This window comes from Zymoseptoria tritici, chromosome 4 (assembly GCF_000219625.1).
Source record: "Zymoseptoria tritici IPO323 chromosome 4, whole genome shotgun sequence".
Classification (NCBI taxonomy): Eukaryota; Fungi; Ascomycota; class Dothideomycetes; order Mycosphaerellales; family Mycosphaerellaceae; genus Zymoseptoria; species Zymoseptoria tritici.
Genome location: NC_018215.1, coordinates 2,839,574 through 2,857,020, shown reverse-complemented (window position 1 = coordinate 2,857,020; position 17,447 = coordinate 2,839,574). Strand labels below are relative to the sequence as shown.

General features: G+C 50.1%; 1 protein-coding gene across 1 annotated transcript; it reads right to left on the bottom strand.

Moving 5' to 3' along the window:
* Positions 1-15,930: 15,930 nt before the first annotated feature.
* Positions 15,931-16,822, bottom strand: MYCGRDRAFT_40276 (uncharacterized protein; the record flags this gene model as incomplete). The annotated part of the gene is made up of 2 exons (XM_003853144.1): positions 15,931-16,735; positions 16,797-16,822. The coding sequence occupies 2 exons, from the start codon at positions 16,820-16,822 to the stop codon at positions 15,931-15,933; spliced, it is 831 nt and encodes a 276-aa protein (XP_003853192.1).
* Between the last annotated feature and the right edge of the window lie 625 nt (positions 16,823-17,447).

Here is a 17,447-nt window from a genome sequence, read left to right as displayed (position 1 = left end):
ATGCTCATCATCGACAGAGATCTATGCGGTTCGGGTGTTCATTTCTCAAGCAAATCGCCTGCCGGCCGGAAACTCGTGGATTCGTGGCGAGATCATGAAAGACAAGAGGAAGCCGATGAATGTGCAGCTGGGGTTGGCCGTATTCGGTTCATGCTCTTGGGTGTTCTTCTCGATATCGATTTGCTGCGTCCGAGTTATCATCCTCGGCGTACGGGTTCATATGTCCGAAGTCCCTGTAGCAGTTCTCTCTAGAGTATCCCAAGGTCTGACCCTGCTGCAGTTGAGCACATTCGTCGCAGAACGAGCATCTCCAACAAGCGGTTCCACGAAGTCGCCCACACTGACGGCACTTCCTGTGGGAGCAATCACCAGGTGTTGTCATCGTTGTGACCTGACTCCCAGGCGAGTACAAGCCGTTGTTGAGTCCACATGCCATGCAAAATCGCTTGTGTTGACGAAATCCAAATCGTCCGCGGGGTCCTCTCGTATGAGGCGTGGCAAACTGTTCCTCGTGCAGTACTTTCTGACACGAGAAACAAGCTAAGCCTTTCCCTTGCCAACGTTTGAATCCTTGTGCTTCGCGCAAAAAGCTCTCAAGCAGAGTTCTGCGAGTGCTGTCCCGCGGGTTTGCGACTCGACGAAAGAAATTGCTCGTTTGGGAAAGTGCGATGATCGATGGCATGTTCAGATGCCCAACAATTTCGCAACACAGTTCTTCGGGAAGCGTATCAAGGCTCGCAGGTTTGTTTCCATTGATCTCCATGCTTTGAGCGGAAGTTGCGTTGGCTGAGGGAAGGTGTGCTGCTGTACGGTTCGCTTTGCAACGTAGGAGAGATGGTGAGTTGGGTGGGTGTGTTCGGGAGAAGCAGCGCCCAAAAGCCGTCACAAAGACACGTTGACTTGCCAGTCCAATGACGCAAGGTGCGGAGAACCTAGCTTCAGGCGTGATAAGGAGAGGAATATCCTGGATCCTGGCTTAACGCTGAGACTGCCCGACGAAGTCTCCAACTTCCTCCGTGTCTCTGACGATAACAACAGAACCAAGGCCGGCGGCCACAACTTAGGTACCGTACGATTCACCGGCAGTTCTTCCTAGCACGGAGGTCTGGGAGCAACGACACCAACGGCGAAAAGCGGCAGCGAGAGTCCGGCGATTTCATGGGTGCCTGAAGTAATCGAGAACGAACGACTCCAGTCGATACTTTCGTGTTGCCTCACGCGGAGCGCGACCGCGTCTGCAAGTCGTGATCGGTCGAGAAGAGTGCGTGGACCAATGACAAATTCAAGTGATGAATGATGGCACGATATGACTCTTCGGGAAGCGTGGCGAGAAGCAGCGACATGTTGATCATCTCACGTTCGAGTCCGTCCATCTCCGTGACCGGAATGCTATTCGCCAACACGGTTTGCGCGATACCACAAATACGGCCCGAATAAGAGACACGTTCAAGACTGAAGAAGTTCGATAGAGTCCAAGGAAAAAGGTCCTTTATATTAAAGAGCTGAGGCAGCAATCAAGCTGGGCCGTTACACATGGCCCCTCCTCCATTCACCACGTCCTCGTGGTATTGTTGCTATATACAACGGACATGGTACTTGTCGAGGAGCAGGAGGAAAACACGCCCAAGAAGGAACTGGATCGATACGACCGGTACAGGTCGAGCAATCGAGAGCAGGACAGGTGGCCGAAGCGACAGCGTGGACATGATCGATGGTGAAGAACGAGGTGGTGGAGCGATTGACGGTGCGATGGAAGTCGGTGCGATGGAAGTCGGTGCGATTGAAGTCGATGCGATGGTCGGTGAGGCTACTGCTGGCGCAGCGAGTGGGGTGCACGAGCCTGGTGGAGCGACGGTCGGTACGATTGTCTGTGAACAATTCCGGAAACTTTGCAGAGGAAACGTCAAAGGACACTCTGTCGTTCTGTCGAGATGGGATCAGGGTAGACCTACTGCGTTTTGCGGAAATGCAAGTGTAAAGTCGCGTCGACTCAGCCAGAGCCTGCTTCCTAGGGGCATCCATGGCAAGCGTGGTAAGGCCAAAATTTGCAGCCGACGACGGTTTTGCCATCGGGGCAGGCACACTTGTTATAATCATCGGATTCGCAGGTGCATTTTTTGCCGGAGTTGTTGTCGCGGCAAATGCAAACATTGAAGGCTGCGCAGGCATACGTAGCAGTAGCGAAGGAGGCGATGAGAAGATATATGAGCTTCATAGTCGGTCGCGTAGGAGGGAAGTGGTCGATAGAGTCTGGAGGGGCGTTCGGGGTAGCCGAAACAGTCTTGAAGAAGGGCCGGTGTGATGAAAGGGAAGAGGAAAGATGGCTGCGAAGGCTTACTTTATAGAGGCAGCAAAGACACTAATTCGTCGACCCGACAGGCGTGCTCCTGCGTAGCGTGAGCCGCGGCTCGTGAGGAACGCATTGGTCAAACCACCCATGAAAGCTGGCCCGAGAACAATAGAATGGCCGGGTGTCAAGGTTGAGGTTCTCGATCCCTGTTCTGGCAAATCCCCACGTGCTGATGATACGAGGTAAGTCTACTCCGAATTTCATTTGAGCATTAGAACATAGCGTGTGAACGCATCGGAGTAGCCACCGCTCTTTGCAATGTCAAGGGTAGAACTATACCAAGGGCTCGAATCACTCGATTGGTCTGCTTCCTTGTTAACAGGCCACGTAACCTTAGACAAGGCTGGAACGGCGGCTACTCCGATGCGTCATGCTGTAACTCCATCGATCCTTGCCCGTCAAAATCTCGATGCAAGTCCTCGTCTGGGGTTCCTCGCCTTGATCGACATCACGCCGTGCAGATCACATGGCATGCCTCCGTCGAATGCCGACAATCCGCATCTGATCCCCTGCCTCAGCGGCACATACACCCCTACTGAGGCCTTTTAATCTCGTTTGAGCCAGGTTGAGCCCGTATGATCCCTACCTTCTGGCGAAGAAAGGGGGAGGAGGAACTCGACGGTATAATAAGTTTACGTAGAATTCCCTCCTTCCAAGACAGTATCGAATCGACCCTGTTCCGAAGTGATGTATACTGCTACTATCACTCTCGTGGCACCTTTTACAACAAGCTGCTGTGTGTTGCCTCGTGTTGCAGAAGTGAAGCACCGCCAGAGAATCAGCGGATATACAGCGTGTGATCAAAAAGCGGAAAAAGAATGATACTCATTTATGAGGGCGGAGGCCCTCAAGCTATATAGACTAACTAAAACGAGCGAGTTATATGATAATGAAGGGCCTTCAAGTGAAACGGTGCCTAAGGCTTCAAGGGTTTAAGTAAACCTAAGCGAGGTTTTTTTGGTGTTTTTGAACATCCTCCCCTTTGGTGAATGCGTGACCTTAAGCGTTCGTGACAACCTTAATTGAAGGCTCAGGTCATATGCCAATGCTCTTAAGTAGGTGTGCGTAATCTCGAATAAACGAGCGTAATCTAGGAGGTCCGTGATTGCTCGGAAGGTAAGGGCTTAAGTGCAAGTCCAGCTGATTCCAGCAGGTGAATAATCCAATTCACGTACTATCACAAGCCTTAAGCTAGTAACTGCTAGCACGTAGTCGAATTTACTAGTAGGTCGCCCCTTTAAGGGCACAAAAGCGACTGCGTTCTTCTTTTCAAACCCTCTCTCTTTTATTAACTTCCGCAACCCTTTCCTTCCCTTTTCCTTAGACCTTTACACAGTCTACGATTACTACACCTTACAACCTTATAACACACCTTAAGCAACAGTCGCTATAGCGAAGGGTGACGAAGACAAGCGCAAGAAAGACGACAAGAGCAAGGACGACAAGGTCGACAAGTAGCTCCGCCGATCTCCTCGCAAACTAGCCCCTAAGTTCCCTCCTGCGAAGGCTGTTTAAAGTGCTATTAAGATAGTTAAGCGCGGATACTTGGATGTAAGGATGTTAACTTAAGCATTCGGCTCGGTCTTAAGCAGCAAGAAGCAGCCGTTACGAGCTGCTGCCACCTAAGAATTAATAGACAAGTTCGCTTTAAGGAAACTCTACGTCCAGCCTAATGTTATGTCTCGGCGTGACCGCATAGAGTACACTAAATTCGGGTATAAGCAAGCTACCGGTCACAAGTCGGCATACGATGCTTATCGAGATGGGCTTAACATGTCTGCCTTAAGCCTTAGGTCTAAGCTACTAGGCACACGGGCTCCTACAAGCAACAATTACGAAATCCCTTAGCGCAACCCTTAACTAGCGAACTAGGGCCGTAGCTTAAGGAGTCGCACTGCCGCACAAGGTTGGGACCCTACGATGCCTCGCAACGTCCTTAACCGCTCTCCGGATCTTCGTAGCTTGTACCCTAAGCTAGATCGCTTCGACCCTTAAGGAAACATTAATAGCACTGCTATGCACGCCTCTGTCGGCGCTCGACTTAAAGCTCTCCTTACTCCTAGCCTAGCCTCTAATCGCATCGCGGTTACGGACGTATAGATAAGGGAAGTGATGTATTGTCTGATTATAGTGTCGAATGCGCCTATTAAGTACCTTCGGCAATTTCTAGCTGCCTTTACGATTTCCTAACTTAATGCCTTAATCGATAGACTTTAAGCGTTTAAGCTGGGCGATCTGCGCAGCTTAGACTAGCGTAAATCGGACGGTTACCTTATTAGGGCCTGCAAGTAATAGCGTCTAGTCTCTCTTTTTACTTAAGCTCTCGGTAGCAGCCCTTAAGAAGGCAACTGTAGCTGCGAGTCCGGCAAGCGCAAGGCTGGTCCCTTTAAGTTATGCCGTAGTAGTAGAGGCTGCTTTAGCTGCTATGCTAACTATAGCTACACTAACTACTACGATCGCTGTTCGGTTGGAGATTCTAAACTCTAGGGAAAGACTAGGACTAAGAAGAGGAACCCGAAGGCTAAGGAAGGTAATGACGATGCGGAGGACGAGTAGGTGGACTTTAAGGAGGAAGTCTTAATTCCGCTCCTAGAAGAGCCTATCCAAGTGCCCTTAAGCCCGACGCCTTCTAGCCCTAGACCTTTCGATTCTGGATCCGGTAGAGTTACGCAGCTGCTCAACTTATTCCTTACTAGTTAGACGAATATCGCCGACATAGAGGACATTAACTTGATAGCTGTCGCAGCTCGTTCTCCTAACTTAAGGGGTCCTTTGTCTGCTCGTAAGGAGATGGACACTACTCCTTCGCGGCCAGAGCGTCCTTACTTAGATCCTTTAAGGGGGTTCGGTGGGTCTCCGGGTGCTAGGCCTTTGTCCTTCTAGCTTCCTAAGAACTACGCCTAAGGAATGCCTATAACTATAGATAACATGTATCGCCGCGACAACCCTTAAGCTGGGCGTACGACCCGTCCGGCCAACGCACCTCTACTCTTCCGCATAGGGCAACAAGGCTCCTCTAGGCCTGGCCCCGCCCTCTTCCCGACAGGCAATCGTTAAGGCACTCCAGCGCCAGGGCCCCCTAGTTTAAGTACTCGTCGGGGCCCGCCTCCTCGGCCGAGCACTATGCCCGCTCCTGTTTAAGCTCCGGTTCGAAACGCACTAGCTCCAGCTCGTCAATCTCTAAGCCCACCGTTCTATAATGCGGCGGAGGATTTCGTGGATCTGATGTACGAAGGAGAGAGGCTCTTATACGCCATTAATCAGACCTTAATACTAGCACGGACCGGCTTAACTAATAATTACGACCTAATTCCAACCTTCTCTAGCCGCCTTGTACACGAGCTAGTGCTCCCCTTAAGCGGTTTCGCTACCTAGGGGAACCTGTTTTTTGGCACGGCTCCTCGGGCTGACAATAGGCGTTAGGCATACGGCGCAGAGGGCCTAACAGTTCCTTAAGGAAGCTAACGTACGCGCGTGTACACGGAGCACATCGAGTAGCTCTACCGCAACCGCTTTAACAAGCGCTACTCCGTGTATTAAGTCGTCTAGATGGCTCTCTCGCGGGCTTAAGTGCGTCTTAGGGCTAATTAAGGCATTACTCCTTAGATGCTGCACTTGCAGGCGGTAATGTCAGCCCTTAAGACGCAGCTTATTACCAAGAAGGAAGAAGATGCCAAGAGGGAGCAGGCTAAGAAGGGTTAATTCGGGTCCAAGTAGGATCGGTGGAAGATTCGTGGGCTCAAGCAGGAGCACCAAAAGCGTTGTTTTTCTTGTTTTTCTTTTTTCTAAGCCCCCTTATTTGCTGGGCTGTGCATGCGATGCAATGCGATACGACGCTAGAAAGCTAGCGCGAAATAAATGTATAATAGCACTTAAGGACTGGCCTCAAGTATAAAAACATAAAATGAAAACCCTCCAGGGGATCTATTAAACTTAGGCCCTCGCATTAACCTTTCGTTTGGACTTGAAGGTTAGCTTCCTTCGTGGCTGCACCGCAGGATTACGAGGAGCTTCCCTTGTGTTCTAGGGTGGTCGTTAACGGGGAACAACTACAATAGTGTCCTCGTTATTACCCGACTCCCCTTAGGGTTTAAGTAGAGTCTCCTAGAGCTCGGAAGGGATTATAAGTAGTTCCTCTTCCGTTTCTTCTACAACAGGCTCTATAGGGACAGGAACAGTTGCTGCAACAGGGTTAACTTAAGCGTCTTCCCTTAATGTTGCTGCTGCATTTACCGGATGCATAACCGGCTGACTTGAGGGTGCTGACTTCTTTAGCTCCCTAAGACGTTTCTTTTCGAGAGTAGCCTCAAGTTTCTCTACCTCCTTGGCATTGTCTCGATTCGCGCGTGAAACATCTCTATGCTTCCTTCGGATCTCATCTGTCCCACTTCTGCTTGGGGATAGTCGCTAGAGTGGAGAAACTCAAGCGTGGATCAAGTGTAAGATCATTACGCAAGGAGTCCTTAAACTCCTGGCCAGCGGCCTTAAGTGAAATCTCCTGTCCACAGCGCTTCTGCCAGTCCCTAAAACTGGTGCAGTTGGCGCGGATCAGGCGATTACTATGCACTTAATGCTTAACTACAGACCCGTCGTGGGACTCCAAGGTATACGTACTAAGCCAGCTTCGCTTAATTACCTTAAAGGGACCTACGAAGGTCGGCTAGAGCTTCGTCTTAGTCTTATTTGAGACAAGAACAAAGTCTCCCTCGATAAACTTGCTATTAGTTTCCTTAAAGGTGTGTCTACTGATAGCGCCGGCTCTTACTGCTTTCGCAAGCAGCTTTTCTGCGGCAATCGTCCTGGCGTTCTGCATTACTTAATGCCTGGATTTAGGATCCTCGGGCTTAAGCTGCATCGGACGTAGGTACGGATAATCCTCAAGTATTCGGGGTTGCTGGCCGAACAAGAGGAAGAAGGGGCTGTATCTACAACCGGACTAGGCCCGGATTCGGCTTAAATACAGCGCCTTAGGAAGGTACAAGTCCTAAGCGTGCACGTTTTTACTATAGCACATCTTAGAGAGGATCCGGCCGAGAACACCGTTTAAGGCCTCAACCTTCCCGTTCGTGCGAGGATAGTAGGGCGTCGTTAGCCTATAGTTAGCTTAAAGGGTATCTATAAGGATATCAAACGCCTTGCTTATAAAGTTGGATCTATTGTTACTAAGGACTTCCCTTAGGGGTCCAAAGTTCGCATAGATCTCTTCTTAAACAAAACGAGCGACCGTCTTAGTTTCTTAATTCGAGGTAGCCCTTGCAACCGGCTAACTAGTAGCATAATCCACGGCTGTAATAATGTACTTGTTACTATTAAGTGTAATAAGCATTAGACCGACAACATTAATCGCCTAGCGCTTAAATAGCTTAAGCTTAGAATTAGCTTGGTAGAAGCGCGGCTCCTACAGGGGACTCCGGGACTTCTTCTTTGTGGCTTAACACTAAGGGCAAGTGGAAGCGTAGTCATAAACATCCTGTTTAAGTAACTACCACTAGCCCCTCGCTCGAAGAATGCTGCAGACGCCGGGCAGTGCGAAGTACCCGTAGTTATTATAGCAGCGCTTAAGGAAGTCCTACCGGAATTCCGGATCTACGTAGGGTACAAGGCTTCTATCAGCCTCGCGATAATACAGGAGGTCGTCCTTAAGGACAAGATCTGACACCTTCTTTTTAATTAAGCGGCTCAGCTTCTTGTTCTCGGGCATCTCCCCTGTAGTTTTGAAATAGATTACTCTATTAACTACCTTACGCTCGGAGAATCCTCGTATAATCGTCCCCCTTGTAGCGTTCTCCTTAAAGGAGTAAGGCAAAGCGGTCAAGAAGTCCGCGGGTTCAAGTAATTAATCCCTAGGCTATGTAGAACCCTCCCCGGCCATGTTGGCTAGGGTACCTTCTATTAAGTCCGGCCGGCGGGAGAGGGCATTAGGGACTATGGCCTTACTCCCCTTGCGGTAGCGGATGTCGATGTTGTAAGCTTAAAACTCCTTAATCTAGCGTGCAAGCCGCTTAGTTAGAGTCTTCGAGGTTTTTAGGTACTGTAGGCTGTAGTGATCCGTAATTACTTAAGTCTTAGTCCTATTGTCGATGTAGTAGTTCTATTTTCGAAGGGCTTCCTTAATAGTAAGGAGCTCCTTCTCGTGCACTAGATAGTTTAGTTCTGCCCCTTGCAGCTTGCGGCCCTCGAAAGCTACCGGATGCAATTTCCTATTAGAGTTAGCTTAATGCAGGACTGCACTAAGCGCCTACTTACTTGCATCCGTTTTAATAATAAAGGGCTTCTTAGTGTCTGGCATAATTAGCACTAGCTCGCTGCATAGGGCTTCCTTAAGCTTCGCAAAAGCGATAGTGCACTAGGCAGTCTACTTAATAGGGCGCTTCTTCTTAGCACGCAGTAGCAAGTCATCTTCCTTAAGGAGGTCTAATAGTGGAGCAGCGTGCCTAGCAAAGTTTCTAACGTACTTGCGGTAGAAGGAAGCTAGCCTAATAAACTACCGCACTTCTTAAGCGTTAGTCGGCTGTGGCTAGTCTCTAATAATAGAGATCTTGTCTTCTATAGGCCTGACTTAATTGTAGCTTACTCGGTGCCTACAGAAGTCGAATTCCTTAACCCTAATATAGCATTTCTTAGGGGAGCAATATAGCTCTTGTGATCGCAGGATATCCAGGACTTCCTTTAAGTGGACTTCGTGCTCTTCCAAGGTCTCGGAGAAGATCACGATGTCGTCTAAGTAAACTATATACATCTTGTAAAGGTGCTTTCTTAGGGCTTCGTTCATCAAGCTCTAGAAGCTTACTAGTGCATTGTATAAGCTAAAAGGCATTACCTTAAAGTAGTATTTGCCCTAGCGAGTGTTAAATGCTGTCTTGTGCTAGTCCTCTTCCTTTACTTTTAATTGCCAGAACCCGGAGGTTAAGTTAATCTTAGTAAAGTACCTTAAACTATAAAATGCATCTAAGCAGTCGGAAATCCGAGGCAGGGGGAATCGATCCTTAACGGTGGCGTTGTTTAGAGCCCTGAAATTAACGCACATTCGCCATTTCCCTCCTAGCTTAGGTACAAGTAATACAGGGCTTCCCTAAGCCGATTAGGATTTGTTAATTAACCTACGCTTCTAGAGTTCCTCGATTTAAGACTCCTGTTTAAGCGATTAGGCATAAGACAGCTAGTAAGGCTGTTAATTAATCGGCTTGTAGTCCCCGGTGTCGATTAAATGCACAATAAACCGGTCCTTCGGTAGCTTGTTAGGCAAGGAAGATCTAAACAGATCCCTGTTGTCTAGGATAATGCGGCTTAAGCTAGGTTCCTCACTTAAGGGAGGAGGAACGTCGTCTTCCTCAAGGGACATAGGGTCGTCCTTAGGATCGCGTTCCCTCTCCTGTTGCCGCTCCTGGTATTCATCTATGTTCAAGAGATATAAGGGCATGTCGGGATTAACGTTAAGTAAATCCTCCAGTTCCTTAAGGGAACAGAGGTCCTTATCTACCGGAACGCTCCTTAAGTTAGGAGCGTATCCAGAGCATAGTATAGCATACTTGACACCGTTGTCGTATAAGTACACCTTGTTCGTAAAGAAATTAATAGTCGGGCAATACTGCCTAAACTATTTAAGGCTAAGGATTACCTCGTGATTAGCGAGATTAAGCACTCGGGTAGTGATTTCCCCCTTAAAGTTACGCAGCTAGTAAGGCAGCTTAACCCTAAGGGTTGTCTCTATTGCTATGCCGTTAGGCAGAACTACGGTCTGGGAATCTATAGCTACTTAAGCCTCCGGAAACTGGTCCGCGATCGTTCGTAAGACGTATATACGCGTAGCCCTAGTGTCGAACAGGAACTTGGCCTTAACAGAATGCTTACTTAAACCTAAGCGTCTAGAGGTAACTAAAAGGTTTGGTCCTATAGCGTTAAGGTAGTTAAGTTAAGTATTAGGAGGGGTCCTAAGTAATAAGGGCGACGCGACAGACGACTTAGAATCCTTAGCATCTAAGTCGCTATCTATTTTTTTGTCGGCTTGCTTAAGCCCCCCTTGCGTCTGTTGTAGTCGTCCTGCTTCTTCTGTAAGTCTAGCTTAAGCTTCTTCTAACAGCGATACCAGGTGTGTCCGGCGACTCCGCAGTTATAGCACTTTAAGGAATACTCCTAAGCCGGTGGCTTGGAGCTGTTGTCGTTAGCCATGTGTTTAAGGGCAGCGGCAATATACTCCACAGTAGTCTTGTTTACCTTTCTTAGTTTAAAAGCCTTCCTGGCAAGAGTATTGCGGTTTTCCTTAAAGGCAGGGGCATCTATTCTTAGGCCCCTTTAAGAATCTACGACCTCCTAGTTAGCTGCGTCGATAGCTTGAGCCTGGTCTATAATCTCCTATAGTCCAGCCTTTTAAGGGGTAAGCTTGTGTCGAATAAGCTCCGCTCGAATCGACAGCTTAAGCCTATTAAAGAAGACAGTAGCATTAGAGAAGTTATTAGGCCTTAGCTTAAGCATGCGAGCTACGGAGAGGATTTTGTAATAGAAGGTAATAACACCTCCTGTTTGCTTAAGAGCTCGGTATTGTCTCTAGAGCTTCTCTTAGTAATAATAATCTTGGAAATAGGAGACGAGGTTGCCGAGCATTAAGTTAAGGGTATGGGTTCCCTCGATAATCTTAAGCCTACAAGTCTCTTCCTGTTCCTCCTACTAAGCAAGGGCGTTACGCTACATCTAGCTACCTACTAATTCGATAAGGTTAGCTTCGGATGGGCGGATACCCCTCCATCTTAGGGCAATCTAAGACCTTAAGTAACGCTCTATAGACCTGACCTAGATATTAGTAGCGTTGTTTCGAGTGTCTCCCCAGTATGGTTCTAGTGCCCGGACGGAAGCCTTAATAGAAGTATCTAAGGAATTAAGGGGAGTTGTATCCCTGCCTGGTGTTCTAGACGTGTAGCGATAGGGACGACTTGGTCCCTCGTCGTTACTTAAGCCGTGTCCAGGGTTATCTCCTCGATATAGGGATGGCTTAAACTGTACGGCTCCTAGCTCGCTTGGTCCCCGGATAGGCCTGTTGGCAGATCCTGCTTGAACAGGCTCCTAGGACAAGCAGGCGTTCTCGGCCTAAAGTCGGACAGCGTCCGCTTTAAGTCGATTAATATGTTCCTCTATCTCCCTTAAGGCGGCTACATGCTCGCTGAAACGAGTAGGGCCTAAGCCTACATTAGCAGTAGGTCGGCTTAGTTAAGTGGGAGTTCGGAAGGTAATATTAGCTCTAAGTGGAGCTAGGGGATCCGTCTGAGGATCTCCTTTAGGGAAGAGACGAGCAGTAGTAGATAGTGCCGCCCCTGCATCGCTACCTCGTTCCTTAATGCGATTAAGTTCGTTAATTAGGCTTAGATAGCCTTACCTATCTTCCTTAAGCCTTTCTCCTTTAGCGACTGTTAGGTTTAAGTCGTAGGAGGAAGGAAGCTCTGTAGTTCCTTCGGCTTAGCTAGTAACGGACATCTTGTCTTAGTAGGATAGGTTATTAATCGAACTGAATTAAGTTGCTGTTGTTGTTGCTTCCGGTAACTTAAAGGGTTATAACTTCCTCCTTATAGTTCCTTAAGCGGCTAGGCAGCTCTAGCTATTGTCGTGTTCAAACATAGCGCGCTTTAAGCGTTTAGGTAACTAGTTTTGAGTGCGGTAATTCTACGCTTTAAGTCTCAAACTTAAGGCAAAACGAGTTTTGCGTTAACGTTTAAGTAGGAGTTGGCAATCTAGCACACATAGCACCGCCGAGTGAATCGCTATGTATGGGACCCCTAGCTATGGAAAACCCGGTGCTTCTAGTTAGGTGTATAGTCCAAGTAGAAAGTCCGGTATAGTCCATAGGTCTAAGGAGGTCTTAAACTAGAGTCGTTTCAAGCTGGTTTAATTAAATGGGCAATAAATCGAGCATCCGGCCAGCTCTGACCCTTAAGTGGCAGAGCTAGCCGGTGAGACGGCTAAGGAGCCGCCTTAAGTGCTCTCAGCTACCAGATGATTAAAAAGCGGAAAAAGAATGATACTTATTTATAAGGGCGGAGGCCCTTAAGCTATATAGACTAACTGAAACGAGCGAGTTATATGATAATAACGGGCCTTCAAGTGAAACGGTGCCTGAGGCTTCAAGGGTTCAAGTAAACCTGAGCGAGGTTTTTTTGGTGTTTTTGAACACGTGTGACGCATCGAATCAAGCACAGCCTCGTCGTACCGCGGGGTCTCCTCGGGAGAAAACAATTCTTCCGCACAGTCCGGCCCCGGCAGAACATCACCTGCCGTTACATCGTCCACCGGCACAACGTCGCCCAGCGGAACAGATGTCACAATCCCTCCAGCATCGCTCAATGTCACATCGTACGCCATTCCCCTCCAAGAGAACCGGGCATTGCGCCCACTGATCCTCATAGATATACCACCTGAGACTACAAAGTCGTGTCTACTCCGATGCGTTCAAAAGTTGTAATGTCAGGGGACCCCAGTCTTGGCAAAATCAGGATCACCTTGAGGGAACAGGTGGCAAGACGGTCAATCCATCCATCAATCACCCCACAATCAATGCAGGATAACGTTGCAAGAACTTTTGCGGCGTGGTCGGACATCGTCGTGAAAGACAAGATGAAGCCATGCTCTGGGGATGTCTTCTCGATATCGATTTGCTGCGTCCGGGTCCGTCCTAGGGTTCAAATGTCCACTCGTGCTTGGTATGGCAGAGCGTAAAAATCGATGGAACACCCAAGTGGTCCATGATGGCACGACATGACTCTTGGGAAGCATTGTGATCTCAACAATGTAGTTTTCGTGCGGTTGGCATACCGCAGAGAAAAGGCGCCGTAGACGGCATGGCGAATGCATGCCTAGGTCTAGCTCCGAGTTGCTGTGTTGCTCCGAGTTGCTGTGTTGCAGTACATCCTCGAAGATGCAACAGCGGCGGGCGCTCCATGTCCCGAATAAGGCAGGTGTAGTGCCCGGAGGCGATGCCTTGTTTCCAGCCTCGTTCATTAAGAGTCGTTGATCACAGCGTCGCGTACTTCTACAGCGATATGGAACAGTCTCGGGGATGGTCAACTGCGCACTTGGACGGTGGTCTGATGAAAGGATATCTTGTCAAGTGATTAATTGAAGAACTAACTACCAACAAGGAGAGAGATTTCCTAATATACACCATTTGGAGCTAGCCAGCCATTGCCAGCCACCGTATTTCAACATGGTCGAGTCTCTGTGCCAGCCACCCAGGATGATATGAGCATGGCACGCTGAAATAAGCAGTGGCATGGCCCTCGTCGACCCTCGACACAAAGACGGCCGTGGATTCTTGAATTTTGGCCACATGGAATGGAAGAGTGGTATGGGCCGGACTGGGAACCTGGGTCCGATTCTGAATAACATGGCGACTGCGATCCGAAAAGTACGCAGAAGAATTTCCGACAGAGAGAACGGCGCCACAAGAACGAGCTTTAGCGAAGTTCGACGGCGTCGTGAACGTAAATGAGTTTTCTAACCTACAACAAAGTGAACGGCGTGTTCGAAGGTGAAGCTTTAGCGAGCCTAAGACCCGAGACAGCGGGTGCCCTCACGTAGGTTGCGGCTGCCGTGTACACGGTTGCGGATCGTGTATCGTGTCTGGGAAACATGTCCCCGGCAACGAGAGTGCTTGGTTGCGACGACTTTCAAGGTCCAATAACATAGCCGTCCGTACACCGCCTTCCACTTGCTTCAAAAGCGTTGCTTCTTTTGACATCCACAATGAAAGCACGTCGATTACCGTCGACCGTTTGCTCGATATTTGCTTCCCCGCTCTCTCGCTCCAGCGCATTCGCGGTATTTCATCGCTTTTCGAACGCGTGAAGGTTTGTGTCCTAGCAATCGAACATACGTGTTTATCTGCTCAAGCTCGCAAATCAACGGAGCCAAAGTCATCCATTGCCTAACGAACCATCATCAATTCTGCTCTTGTCCAACATCGCCTGCGCCAGAGACGATTCCGTCGAAAAGCAATGGACAACAGACCAGCGCCAAGCGGCGAACCAAAGAGCAGGATACCAGGTTGGCTTCAATCGGTCTCCTCAAGTCTACGACATGCCCTGGACATGCCCCGTTCGCATCCTCTCCGTCCGCCGCGTTCATCAGGGACCAGAACCAAACCAGGTCCGTCGAGCAAGCCACCATCGCCGCGTCGGCCGGATGCATTGTCCCCATGCGCCTCAACTCGGTCTCCTGGCGACGTGCCGCATAATGAACCCACTCCTTCGACTTCCTTCAGATCATCCATTCCCGTACGCTCGAAGAAAGACAAGCCCATGCCAGTGATGAATGAATCGCCTCAGCAACCTCTCCCTCAGAACACCAGGTCATCTCATCCACTCAACAATCTCATGCCAGAAGCCTCTCGGAGTTGCGATTCCTGTCATGACGCACTCACCGGCATCGACTCGTCGGAGTACTACCGGATTCCCCCCAAGCCGAACCATCCCCGTCCAACCATTCCACCTATTCCGCACGAGTTCCCGCCGGACCATCCACTGCTCACAAGAGCCGTGATTGCACAGCCCAATTGTCATCTCCTCGACCTTCCCCTCGAACTCCGTCAGAAGATCCATGATCGAATCCTCGCACAGGACATCACCGTCGACCTCAGACTTCCAAAGACCAAGCACACTTCTCCATGTTCGTCCTGGATCCAAACTTGCAGCCAACTCTACCAAGAATGCGCCGAGGACTACTACAGAAACCTCCGCTTCGTAATATGGGCGCCCGTCTTCCCATTCCCTCCCAACAACAACTTCGTCCTCGCAAAGCGCCTGAGAGCGATCGGCGCGGAGTTTCTAGAGCAGCAACGCCGACGTCCACACATGACACCTCGCAGGGTCTGGATCGTATGGGGGCTCATCGGAGATATTCGCGACAACGAGCACGAGGATCGAAACAACCGATGGATCGAAGCAAGAGACTTGATCTGGGACTACTTCTACTGGGCTCGCCACTACATTCCCAACGTCCGCTTGATGGTGGTGTACGAGTGGTTCATGGCCGATGGCCGGCGGGCGATTTTTTGCGACGACACTAGGGAGCGTCAGCTTTGGCAGTGTGCCAAGTATCGAGATGGTGGAGATGTGAGTGAGACGACTTCGGCGGAGCGTGAGAGCATGGAGCTCTGGAATCGACAGCTGGGACAGTGGAGCCATGGGCAGTCGCAGTCGACGAGGGTGCAGCGACTTTGGGAGAGAGGAATGCCGCTCTTCCCGCTGGAGCATCCTGCGGGTCAAGGCGGAGACGAATGAAGTGGGGATATGGATGACAGCGATGGTGGTCCTGTCGAGAATGTTGATCCTGGAGAAGTGCTGATTCGGAGATAGCGGTTCCGGTGAATGAGCGCAAAAGAGAAGAGAGTACGAGTGCGGTGCTGAGATCATAATTCTTTAGTCTTCTGTATCTGTACGAATCAGTTCATACTCCTCGCCCTCCTTGTCGCAGACTCCGCCTGAACTACGCCTGACCACAGCCCTCCTCCTCCCCTACTAGACTCCTCCTGATCGCAGACTTATCCTGATCGCAGACTTATCCTGATCGCAGAACTTCTCATTTCCAGATCTCCCCAGTTATCGATTCATCTTCCCAATCACCTCCTTATGCGCCGCCCGATCCTTCCCCACCTCACTCAACATCTGAATACTCCTCAAATCCCCCACCACATCCCTCGCCTTCCCAAAATACACCTCCTGCAGCAAATTCCTCATCCTCGTCTCCATATCCTCCACCATCCTCCCAATATTCACCACATGACACCCCTCAATTTCCGCATCCCTCAGTCCATTAAGCGGCAAGTCCTGCTGCGTCTGCCGCGTCAAATTCCCCGCCAACTCCAAACTATCCACCTCCTTCGACTGCAGTCCCAGATCCAAAATGACCGTGCTCGTGAGTTTATAGTGCGCCGAACGCTTCGTGGCTGCTTCGCTGACTTCCAGAACGTGAATGCTGTCCCACCCGCCTTCCTTGCCCGCTGTCGTCTCTTTCTTAAACAACACCACCCCCGCGAACCCCTCATCCAACGCCCAAAGATACGCACTACTAACCCCGCCCTCATAATACAATTCCCGATATACATCCACACCCATATTCAACTGCTCTTCCATCCTCCTGACCCTCCCGCTGGGAATCAACTCGCCCACTTCCTCGGGATCCTCCGGCTTCGGGTCGAATTCATTGCTCCAAGGCGAGCGGTAAGATGCGCCGTCGCGGTTGTAGTCGCAGCAGAGGTAGTCGCGGCCGGATTTGGGACAGCGGCGGGCGGTGAGGGAGACGTCGACGGAGGAGAGGAGGTCTTCTTCGAGGGAGGGTTGGAGGGAGATGATGCCGGCGAGGTTGGTGGCTGTGGAGGAGGGGGGGAGGCGGCGGAGGAGGTCGCTGGGAGGGAGTGGGGTCAGTTGGGTGAAGGAGTGGAGAGGGAGAGGGTGAAGGAGTGTACAGTGCTGCGTCGAACGGGTCTGACATTTTGTGTGTGTGTGTGTTGGTGGAGAGGTGTTGTTGCTTGGTGGAGGGGTTGTTGATGGTCGCTTCAATGGTGAAGTTCGAGGCCCAAACGCCGAGCAAGAGCTGGCGGCGGGATGTGGCGCATCTTCCCGTCCGCAGTTGAAAGGGTCGATCACTTGGACTTCTCCCCGACGACTTCACTTCTTGATCTTATGAACACAGCTCGCGAGTACTGTAACGTTAGATGGATGGAACAGAATGTATTCGGAGAACATCAAAAATCGACCATTACAGGCATCCAAGCCAAGACATAGCAGAAGTCGTCAATTGATCTACTCATACCCGTCATACCATCAACCCCACAAGCCCCTCACTCCCTCCTCACTCCTCACTATCACTATCCTCCACAACCCTCCTCCGTCTCCCCTTCTGCACCGCAGCTCCACCGACACCTTCCTCCTCATCGCCTCCCACCTCCACAACATCCTCCTCCTCCCGCTCACTCTCCTCCATCAAATCCTCCAACGCCATCCCCTTACCCTTCTTCTTCAACCTCCCCCCTCTCCTCCCACCAACCTCCTCAACCTGACTCGAACTCTGCGCCTCAACCACCTCATCGCTCGGAGCAATCCAAGCCGCCATTTCA